The sequence below is a fragment of the Halichoeres trimaculatus genome, unplaced genomic scaffold, assembly GCF_033239565.1.
Source record: "Halichoeres trimaculatus isolate MK-OKI-2021-1 unplaced genomic scaffold, fHalTri1.1 fHalTri1_scaffold_22, whole genome shotgun sequence".
NCBI classification, from domain to species: domain Eukaryota; kingdom Metazoa; phylum Chordata; class Actinopteri; order Labriformes; family Labridae; genus Halichoeres; species Halichoeres trimaculatus.
Genome location: NW_027437200.1, coordinates 6233835 through 6245246, shown reverse-complemented (window position 1 = coordinate 6245246; position 11412 = coordinate 6233835). Strand labels below are relative to the sequence as shown.

The following is an 11412-nucleotide window of genomic DNA, read 5'->3' as shown; positions in this document are numbered from 1 at the left end:
TACCATAATTGCAATAAAAAATAATGCAAATTAACTCATAATCAAATCAAAACTAGGCATGTGTAAGCGGCAGCACAGCCTCCACTTCCCCCACAAAGCACACCTCTGCTACCTTTATGGTCTCCTGATTACCCCAATTGGCCACAGGTGAGCAGCTGAGAGCTCTTGCACCCAAAACAATGAAAACCAGCTTAATAATTAGCCTTAGCTTTCTCAGAACTAAATGACTTTTAAATGGGGAAAAAAAAATGTTCCCCTAAAACAATACAATAAAGAAAACACAACTCCATAAAGCAGGAAATCCCCGGTACAGCCCAGGAAGGGCTGACTCCCTCTAAACTGGTGGGCACCACATGGCAACTAAACAGAACAAACAAAGCTAAGTTCGGACAAGGAAAATAATGTGAACCTAATATTTAAATAAATGAATACAAGTTAAGACTGAGTGTGTGCTTTAACTTACTTTGTACTCTGAACACAAACAAACCTGGGTAAGTGAGTGCAGCAAATGTTACAAAAGCAAAAGTAAATTACAGCAAACAAATAACTGATAAGAGTACTTTTTTGGATGTTATCTCAGTGACAAGTGGTAACTCAAAGGGCTCATCCACTTTGTCACACTCTGGGCTCTGGCTGGACCACTTGAGGACCGTCACAAAGTCGCCCCGAAGCCACTCCTTTGATATCTTGGCTGTAGTCTTATAGGGTCGTTGTCCTGCTAAAAGATGAACCGTCGCCCCAGTCTGAGGTCAGATGCACTCTGGAGCAGGTTTTCATCCAGGATGTTTCTGTACATTGCTGAATTCATCTTTCCCTCAATCCTGACTGGTCTCCCAGTTCCTGCTGCTGAAAAACATCCCCACAGCATGATGCTGACACCACCATGCTTCACTGTAGGGATGGTATGGTCCAGGTGATGAATGGTGCCTGGTTTACTCCAAACATGATGCCTGGTATTCACCTCAAAGAGTTCAATCTTTGTCTCATCAGAGCAGAGACTTTCTTTCTCATGGTCTGAAGACGCGGTGACGTTGGCAAACCGTGCCGAGCTTAAGCACGCTTCAGCCCTAAAGCACGTTTGGAATGGCCAATGTGTCTGCAAACGTTCCGTGCTTGTGCAAGATTCACTTCTGTGCTTTGGCACGCTTCAGAGAGGTGGGCTTCAGTGTGGTTTACTTCATGCACGAGCACTAGCATGAGCACAAGCACGCGGACAGCGCATGTGATCCATGATGTATGATTGCCGTGAGGGCATCTCTCGACAATCATTTCAAACGAAGCAGGGTATTAGAGGGCTGTGTCGGGCCAAAATGACTAACCATAAGTCAAAAGTCTTTTAAGTTGTAGCAGTGCTCTCTTTGTCTCATTGTGCTGACTCTGGTGAGATTGTGCTTTATGTGAACAGACGCTTCACAATGACGTAGGCAGGCCATGCATGTGTGTGATACCGGCTAAAGTCTGGTTCATATAGGAGTAGTGTGACCACTGGCCGTACTCTACAGCTGGGGGACAACGCTCCGAGGGGGGGGGGCAACTGTGCTCAAGCACGGCACGGTTTGGATGACCAGTGTGAAGGCGCTCTGAGAGTCCTTCAGGGCCTTTTGGAAAACTCAAGGTGAGCTGCCATGATTCTTTACTAAGGAGTGGCTTCAGTCTGACCTCTCCACCATACAGGCCTGATTGGTGGATTGCTGTAGAGGTGGTTGTCCTTTTTGAAGGTTTTCCTCTCTTCACATAGGATGCGTGGAGCTTTGACAATGACCACCAGGATCATGGTCTCTTCCCAGTCTAAGGCCCTTCTTCCCTGATGGCTTAATTTGGACAGACAGTGTCCTGGTGATTCTGAACTTCTACCATTCATGGATGGTGGAGGGAGGCTTCTGGGCTCATTGGAACCTTCAAACCAGCAGAAATATTTCTGCAGATTTATGCCTGGAGACACTCCTGTCTTGGAGGTCTTCAGACAGTTCCTTTGACCTCATGCTTGATTTGTGCTCTGACATGCTCTGTCACCTGTGGGACCTTTCAAAATTCAAAATTCAAGATTCAAAATGTGACTGTGGCTGCTGAAGCTTCATGTTAGGTTCTCCATTTAGCAACACTTACAGTTGAACTGAGACTCTGTCAGTCTGTAGCTTGCTGTGGTCATTTTGTGGTAAACATGCACAGCGTGCTGGCCTGTTGCAAGCCTGAGAGTCAGGCACTGGAGGAAATAGCATGCAGTTGCAGAGAAGGCCTTCCTGTGGTTAAGAATATGAAAAGAGTCAAACAAACAAGTTAAAACCAAACAAGCTTGTTGTAGATAACTTGGCTGACTAAATTACAAGCGACAAAAGCATGGCTATTACCAATTATGAATCCATGTAGCAGGATACACACTATGAAAAACCTGTGAAATTATTCCCTTTGCATTGTGGGCATATTGCTTGCTCTTATGGGCTTCATAGTTACCATAGCAGTTGCTTTCTGCACATTTCCCACACCATTAATCTACTCAACAAACCACAGAAACATAGCCAATGTTGTGCTCCCTTTCTCGCATTCTTGAAACCTCAGCAAACTTTTTGTGTCACAAACTCCACAGATACCACCACTGTTTTTAACCCAACTCAAGCTGACGTTTTAAGTTTTTTTCTCCACACATTGTTGTATGTTCCTGCTTTGGTTTCATCTGTCCACAGAATATTTTGCCAGTAGTGCTGTGGAACATTCAGGTGCTCTTTAGCAAACTTCAAACATGCAGCAATCCTTTTTTTTTTTGGACAGCAGTTGCTTTTTCTGTGTAGCCCTCCGTAGAACTCCATTTTTATTTAGTGTTTTACATTTCCCTTATCTGTCAGCAGAGATGTTAGCATGTGTCAGAGAGCTTTCAGAAAGGGGCTTTTAAGCCAACTGCCATGTTCATACCAGTTCAAGCAGAATAAAAGTGGGGGGTCATTGTTCCATGTTAGTCAGGTTGATGCAAACAACACACTGGCAAAATGGTAGATTACCTCTGGCAAAATGGTAGATTACCTCGATATTCTAAAAGAGTTTTTTTTTTTTACTAAAGGTTTTTTCAGCCAACTATCAAGCAGGCAAAGATGCTAAGGAGGTATAGGAGAAAATTACACAGACGGAATCTGGTTTGTAAAAAGTGTGTGTGTGTGTGTGTGTGTGTGTGTGTGTGTGTGTGTGTGTGTGTGTGTGTGTGTGTGTGTGTGTGTGTGTGTGTGTGTGTGTGTAGGCCTGTACATTGGAGATGTGGTTGTGGCTGACTGTAGATATTTGCCCATGATGTCACGGATCAGGAGCTGGAACCAACTTTTCAGGTTTTGAACCAATTTCTTTTCAGGTCTGAACACGCTGGCTGGTTCAAAATGAATCACTTTTGTTTAATACTTTTGTTACCCTTTCTATGTTTATGCAAGTCAATACTTAGTCTTAAGTCTGCCGTCTGCTGGCTTCTGTCTTTTGTTTAGGGCATGGTTCAAACCAGGCAATGTTACTTGTATATACACTGAAAAAAGAAAACAGTTGGACCAACTTAAATTATTACTTTAATTGGTCACACCTAAATAAATTAAGTTATTTGAAATGAAGTGAATAAGATCAATCAACAAAATGAATAAAGTCAAATGAACTTAAAAATGTGATTGTTCTAAAATCAACATTTTGCATCAGTCCAACTTAAGGTTTTCAGTTGTTTCAACTCAATAATTTGCAAAACCTCAAAGTAAAATCTGGCAAGGTGTTTTTATACTTTCTTGCACTGTAAAAATGTGACAAGTTGAGCTTACTTAAAAGAATCTAGGACACCAATTGCACTAAAAAGGTTAGAAAATATAACTAATAGTCTTAAGTTGAGTTTAATTTATGTGTACTTGTAAAGTTTACTTAACAGCCTATTGAATTGACTCATTTCAAAGGAGGGTATGCAGTGGATATTAGACCCAGCTGTACATTAAGATGTTAACCTGCCAAGAGCACAGGCTTTCTGTGCTCCACATGGCATGGACTGTGTAACTTTAGGTGTTTTAAATGTTTCATATGTTAATAAATGAGATGTGTTGATTGACTAAAATTATGACTAGAAATAATAAACTGGGTATTATCTTCAGTTCTATTTAAAATACCATTACTGAGAGAGTAGGTAAATTGGAGCCCTCATTGCCGTGGAGCACAGGCAGCCAAGCAGCCAGGCAGCTTATGCCATGGAGCACAGACATACCCCGCTCGTGTGGAATCTTAATGTGCAGCAGGGTCTCATATCCACAGCGTTCCCTGATTCCACTGATTCAAAACGAAACAAACATCTCCAGAACAATCAGCATCAATTAAGCTCATAGAGATATGAATCAGGACGATCTCTCTATCCTTCCTCTTCTGTTGAGTGGGTTGCAGTTTATCTAGCTCAGCTTTTTGGGGTCAGATACATACACTTGGTGCCTTGACAGAAACCACAAAAAATGTTGTATGGTTGTTTATTTTGGTTTCTTTCCCAATTTATGATATTCAGAATAAAAAGTAAACAAGAAAATCAGCCTAATGATTACAGAGGAGCTCGATGGAAACACAGCTTTATATACTCACAATTACATCACTGCAAAACAACTGTACAATATGGATATTACTTTGCTTTTACTGTTGTGCATTTTAATATACATTCATATATTTTCTCTTGGCATATATTTGCAGACATGTACTTTGGATTTTGTTAAATTCAGATACATTATGACTGATGTAGAAAACCTTTATCTTCACAGTTTTAATCAAACAGGTTTGTGAAATCTATCTAGCGGCATACAGGACAGTTGTCACCAGATGCTCGGTCTCTGCTGAAGGCCTTTTTCTGCTGTTTGTTCGTGGATGAAAACTCAGCACTGCGCAGTTAATGTCATCACAGGCATCAGTCTGTAAGAGTGACACAACATACGAACATAAATGAGCCGGAATCTGTCCTCAAACACTCAAAAAAAGAGGCTTCAGTAAATGTTAGTTTAAGATTTAACTTTCTTACTTGGCTTCTTTGAAGATTCGGTTCCTCTGTTTTATGAATAAGAGGACAGAAACAACAGTTTTTCAGTTACATGTTAAAACTTTTGAGTTTTAAATAAGTGTGTTTATGAACTTGTAATAAAACAAACCTGCACTGAGTTTTCTGATAATAAGAGGCAGAGCAAAGATGACTGTTGAGAGGAAGACGATCACAGCACCCAGGATCACATTCATCAGGCTGTTTGTTCCAACACACACTTCAGCTAGAATTACTGAAAGATAAATTTCCATTAAAGTATTTGTTTTAGTTTGGAATAAGTTGAGAATAAAGAAAGAGCTATCATTTCATCTTACCTCCAACTTTTAAATAAGTTCCACTGACGATTACACTGTGGTTATCTGAGTTATATCCACAGAAATACAGTCCAGAGTCCCATAGCTCCACATGTTTGATGTTGAGAAAGAGGTGAGTGATGTTGGACGTCATATCAAATGTGCCGTTTTGGTAGAAAGTAGCATTGTCTTCAGACATGGACATGGAGGAGATTCGGCTGATGTTGGAGGTGCTGTTCACTCTGAACCAAAACATGTGAGAGCGGACTTTGGAGAAGTTGGAGCACAGTAGAGTGACTTCGTCCCCAAGCTGAGCCTCCTTAGTGTGAAACTCTGTCACTGTGACAGAAATCCAACCTAAACCAGAAAACATCAAATGATCACAGAGGAACCAACAGGAACCAAACAATCAGGAACCAAACAGTCAGGAAACAAACAGTCAGGAACCTGAGTTCTTGGCTAAAAGAAAGCTTATGACAATCATATTTGTTTACTTACTGAAGGAAAAGAGTAAAGCTGGTATCAAGGTCAATCTGCTCATCATGTTTCCCCTTTGACTGCACCACTGAAATATCTATAACTGGAGAGTGGCACAGTGAAGGTGAGCTTGATGTGAAGAGGCGGAGTGTTCTTATGTTAACTCACTACATAGGTGGACTTTAGGGGCTGTGAGGAGCCTCTAAGTGATCTTGCAAAAGTCTTCCTTTTATACACATATGCCTGATTGTAATCCACACTTTAAATTGGGATTATCAGCACTAATATTACAGGTTACAGGTTATTTCAAAATGCTACTTCTTAGCTTTTCGATCAGGTCAAGAAGGACTAGGTTTATTAACTTGTCTCTTTTTTTCTACACTGTGAACCCAGATAAGTTGAGTTTACATGAATAATGCTTGTAAACCGGTTACCTTAAAAAAACAAAACTAAGTAATGAAATATGAAAATTTAAATTAACTTAACTCAACTTCTTAAGTAGTTATAATTATTGTGGAAAATCATTCAACTGAATGTCTTTAATCAAATAAACCTGATGCTTATTTTTTTACAAATTAAAATATTAATCACATTAAAAATGTTGCATATCAGTGCAAAACATAATCAGTTTAACCTTATTAAAAAAAAAAAAGGAAACTTGTCGCCTCCAAAATATGGAGTTACGCTGGCTTAAATATAACAAGTAAATACAACTAGATCAACTGGATAAGCTGGTTATTTTTACATTTTTTTTCTATGTTAATGCAATTTAGATCCTTATTTGAGATGACTGAATTTTCTTGTTCTGCACTGTAAAAAGTAGATGCTCAGCTGAGTCTCATATCCACAGAGTTCCCTCCTCACTCATGGTTACAAATGCCGTGACAACAAAATCAGTTCAAATTTTATAACTTCAGTAACCGTGAGTGAGAAGGGAAGGCTGTAGATATGAGACACTATTTCAATGTACGTTGAAACATTGTTCTTCAGGGGGCACAGGTTGTCTGTGCTCCACGGCACTGACTGGTGGTCTGTGCTCCAGGGCACAAGGTCTTGTACCTACTGACTTTTGTAGTTTATGCCTAATGATTAGTATATTATGAAATTAAATGTTTGACCAGACTATCATGCTACTTTGGCAAATTCGTAACTGAAGTGTGAAATTATTATTTTTTAAACTATTTTTGACAAAGGTAGCTAGCCCACACCAGGTAGAGTATATATAGCTGATCAATGCCACAAGGAGCACAGATAGCTGGTCCATGCCATGAAGAGCACAAACAGTCCATGCTGTGACACACAGACAAATGGTCTGTGCCACGTGGAGCACAAACAGCCAGTGTGTAGTAGGTTTGAAGTCAGTCAGTCAGTCCTCATCATGATCACTGTACAAGAAGATTAAAATGTCCTACATGTCTATTATCTGACTGTCTGTATGCAGCACAACATTTCTATTAATGTATTTTGAATAATCCAGTTTGTGGTTTTCCTCCCCCTGTTTCATTTGCAGCTTTTGTTTGAAGGCCTTGGTTTATGCAGAAACATGAAGCACAGTTAGCAACACCTCCGTCTGCAGCAGTAGATGACTGAATGAGGAGCACAGGAAAAGACAGTACAGTGTGGTCAGAGGTGCCAAACAGCACGAGGAGCTTCAAGCCCCAGCATCTGTGAGAACAAGGTCTGAAATGAAGCGATAGAAGCAGCTGGGTGTCTTCTGTTACACAGAAACAACCATCAGCTTCTCCACATCAGACTGTTAAACATATTGAAAGAAAGCAGCTGCATGTTCAATGTCAGAGGGTGTGAAAATGCTAAAAAAGATGTCATTCAGGGGTTATTTAATGTCAAGGCTCTGTATATTTCAGGTCACACCTCAGACTTCACACCCGCATAACTCACCTCAAGTCTGCTGTGTGAAAAGACGCCTGTTGCAAGGTGTCAAGTGCAGACTGTTTCACAAAGCATCTGGTAACAGAATTCAACATCAAGCATGTATATTACATGGTTTTCAAAATTACCCATAAACTCCTTAAAGATGTGGTGTTTTTTTGTGTGTGTTGATGGTATACTCCTTCAGGTCTTCCTAGAGTTCACCTATGTAATAAGTTAATATAAGAACGCTCCGCCTCTCCACATCAAGCTTACCTTCACTGTGCCACTCTCCAGTTATAGATATTTCTGTGGTGCAGTCAAAGGGGAAACATGATGAGCAGATTGACCTTGATACCAGCTTTACTCTTTTCCTTCAGTAAGTAAACAAATATGATCGTCACAAGCTTTCTTTCAGCTCAGAACTCAGGTTCCTGATTGTTTGGTTCCCGATTGTTTGGTTCCTGTTGGTTCCTCTGTGATCATTTGATATTTTCTGGTTTAGGTTGGATTTCTGTCACAGTGTCAGAGTTTCACACTAAGGAGGCTCAGCTTGGGGACGAAGTCACTCTGCTGTGCTCCAACTTCTCCAAAGTCCGCTCTCACATGTTCTGGTTCAGAGTGAACAGCACCTCCAACATCAGCCGAATCTCCTCCATGTCCATGTCTGAAGACAATGCTACTTTCTACCAAAACGGCACGTTTGATATGATGTCCAACATCACTCACCTCTTTCTCAACATCAAACATGTGGAGTTATGGGACTCTGGATTATATTTCTGTGGATTTAACTTAGATAATAACCACAGTGTAATCGTCAGTGGAACATATTTAAAAGTTGGAGGTAAGATGAAATGATAGCTCTTTCTTTATTCTCAACTTATTACAAACTAAAACAAAAATTAAGGGAAATTTGTCTTTTAGTAATTGTAGCTGAAGTGCCTCTTAGAACAAACAGCCTGATGGATGTGATCCTGGGTGCTGTGATCGTCTTCCTCTCCATAGTGGTCTTTGCCCTGCTTCTTGTTATCAGAAAACTCAGTGCAGGTTTGTTTTATTACAAGTTCAGAAACATACCAATTTAAAACTCAAAGGTTTAAAAATATAACTGACTTACTGTTGTTACTGTCTTCTCAGCTCAAAAAACAGAGGAACAGAAACCTCAAAGAATCAAAGTAAGAAAGTTGAAGCTTAAACTTAGATTGATCGATCAGAGCCTTTTATGGGGGTTTGACAATTTCTGCTCATTCATGTTGGTATGTTGTGTCACTTTTACAGGCTGATGCTTCTGATGACTTAAACTACGCAGCTCTGAGTTTTCGTCCAAGAACAAAAAGCAGAAAACGGCCTCCAGCAGAGGCTGAGGAGCTGAATCTGAATGTCCTGTATGCTGCCACCAGATAGATTTTCAAAGATCTGTGATTCATGTTCATTTGGAAATCAATGTTGTTTCCACTCACCAATGTCGTGTGCGTGTTTTTTTTTTTTTCAAATCTTATTCTAAGGGTTAGAAAATATAACATTTGATGGTAGCCAAGACACTGATGAGACTGATCACAATCAAAAAAATATCCATAGAGGTCAAAGGTCGGAATCACTTAGCATAGGTGTCTCAAAAGTCTGCTCTTGTGTCTGAAATCACCTAGTTCTGAGTTCATAAGTGTGTTCACACTGATCGTATTAAAAAAAGAGAGTGTTAGTTGATATCTCAGCTGGTGCTCTCAAAACAGTCTAAACGTTGACTGTGGAATGCTGGACACTTCTCACACTGAATGGTCGCCTAAAGGTCTATATAGACGCAGGGGGCGAGAACAGTTGCAGTTAGTTATTAACAGAAGAACACCTGCAGACGGCTGTGCTTTTCCATTAAGGGCAAAGCAGCACACTGCAAAAAAAGGAAGCCCTATCAAGTGTTTTTGTCTTATTTTCAATATATATGTCTCTTTAAGTTTGATATGAGCCACATTCACCTGACAGGTTCAAAAAATGTCGTTTCAAGTTTTTTAAAAACAAAGTTTGAGTTGCTTGAAACAAGTCCAAAAATAAACTGCCAATGGATAAAGAGAAAAGTTACTTTTATGAGATATTATTCTAGTTTCAAGAAACTGGAAAAAGCACAATTTTATTTTCAGGAAGATTTTTACAAATTTCCTTGTAAGTAATCAGAATATTTGCAGCACGAGAGTGAGTTCTGTCCTACGACGTGTCCCTGAGAGGTTTTCTACTGTCACAGCAAACTGACAAACCAAGCTTGTCAAGACAAGCAGAGTCACATCAGGGTGAGACAAGACCATAACTTCCTTAACCCTGATGTGATTCTGACGTATAACCGAGTTCTCAAAATGTAACACTCTTTAATTCATAGAATGCTTTTTTATTCAACAATAATAAATTAAAAAATGTCTTTCTATGACTTTTGCAGCTTAAGTTAAGGTACTTTCAAACATATTCTTGTATTCATGTAATCAGAGGGTTATATGAAAGTTTTAAACAAACTCTGGCAGACCTGAAACATCTGTTCACAAAAACCTGGTTCAAAAAGATCATTTCTGACCTACACAGTAAATACAAAGGATGAATGCACCACAAACTGGAACTTGGCTTACAGCAGCCTCAGGATAGTCACTAAGTGTTCTCCTCGGGTGGTACAATGGTGGTAGGCTGTGCATACTTATGTAAATGTGATTTTTTTTTTTTTCAATAAATGAAAACAAATGTTACAAAACATCGTCATTATGGGGTGTTGTGTGCAGAATTCTAAGAAAAAAAATCAATTGGTTCCATTTAGGAATAAGGCTGTAAAAAAAAAAAAATGGAACAAGTAAAAGGCTGTTAATACTTTTTGGACTCTGTACATGAAGGAAACTTGGAAACGGTTTAAGAGATGTCATCTCTGATGAACAACATGTCCCACCCCATGTAGGGTACTCAACCAGATTTCTCTCTCTCTCTCTCTCACTCTCTCACTCTCTCTCTCTCTCTCTCTCTCTCTCTCTCTCTCTCTCTCTCTCTCTCTCTCTCTCTCTATATATATATATATATATATATATATATATATATATATATATATATATATATATATATATATATATATATATGTATATATATACACACACCTTATATCAACCTCACAACATTCAGCATCAATATGTAAGTTGTTGGTGAATTGCAAAAACTACTTTGAAGTGTGGTGTTTTTTCACATTACCAGTAGGTAGCTGTGTTACCTCCCTAAGTCTTCCTTAAAGATGCTATAAGGATAGAATAGAATAGAATAGAAGAGAATAGAATAGAAAATACTTTATTTATCCCCGAGGGGAAATTCAGGAGTCACCGCAGCATTTAAGAAAACAAAAGTAAGAAAGAGTATAGAAAGTGCAAAAATGTCCATAAGAAATTAGATGACGACATCCCGTCCACCACTCGTCCACCACTCTCCAGTTCAGCCAGTCTCCACCTCCACAGGGTCCAGGACTGAGCCTCCCCAGCAGTCTGTTCAGTCTCTGTCTCCTGGATCCTGTCTGCTCACAGCAGGCGAAGCTCCTCCAATATTGCGCCGACGTCCGATGTCAGCTCCGTCAGCCACGCCCGTGAACAGCACGATCCCGCTGGGTTAGCACAGCTAGCTCGTCCATCCCCCGAGGCTAGATCCCACATTCCCAACAACGATGGATGGAAGGACAGGTCCACGTCGTCACCTCCCAGCTCACATCCGAGAACCAGAACGTCGTCCTCACCTCCTCCTCCTCAGCTCGAG

At 40.0% G+C, this 11412-nt stretch overlaps 1 protein-coding gene across 1 annotated transcript; it reads left to right on the top strand.

The window, feature by feature from the left end:
* Positions 1-58: 58 nt before the first annotated feature.
* Positions 59-9776, top strand: LOC141784485 (uncharacterized). The gene is made up of 5 exons (XM_074662321.1): positions 59-119; positions 8162-8500; positions 8581-8703; positions 8794-8831; positions 8935-9776. The coding sequence occupies exons 1-5, from the start codon at positions 59-61 to the stop codon at positions 9058-9060; spliced, it is 687 nt and encodes a 228-aa protein (XP_074518422.1). The 3' UTR covers positions 9061-9776.
* The last annotated feature ends 1636 nt before the right edge of the window (positions 9777-11412 follow it).

Coding starts and splice junctions, on each gene's coding strand:
- LOC141784485 (XM_074662321.1), top strand. CDS start 59: ATGTGTAAGCGGCAGCACAGCCTCCACTTCCCCCACAAAGCACACCTC. Junction 120..8,161: donor ACACCTCTGCTACCTTTATG/GTCTCCTGATTA, acceptor TTTCTGGTTTAG/GTTGGATTTCTGTCACAGTG. Junction 8,704..8,793: donor TATCAGAAAACTCAGTGCAG/GTTTGTTTTATT, acceptor CTGTCTTCTCAG/CTCAAAAAACAGAGGAACAG.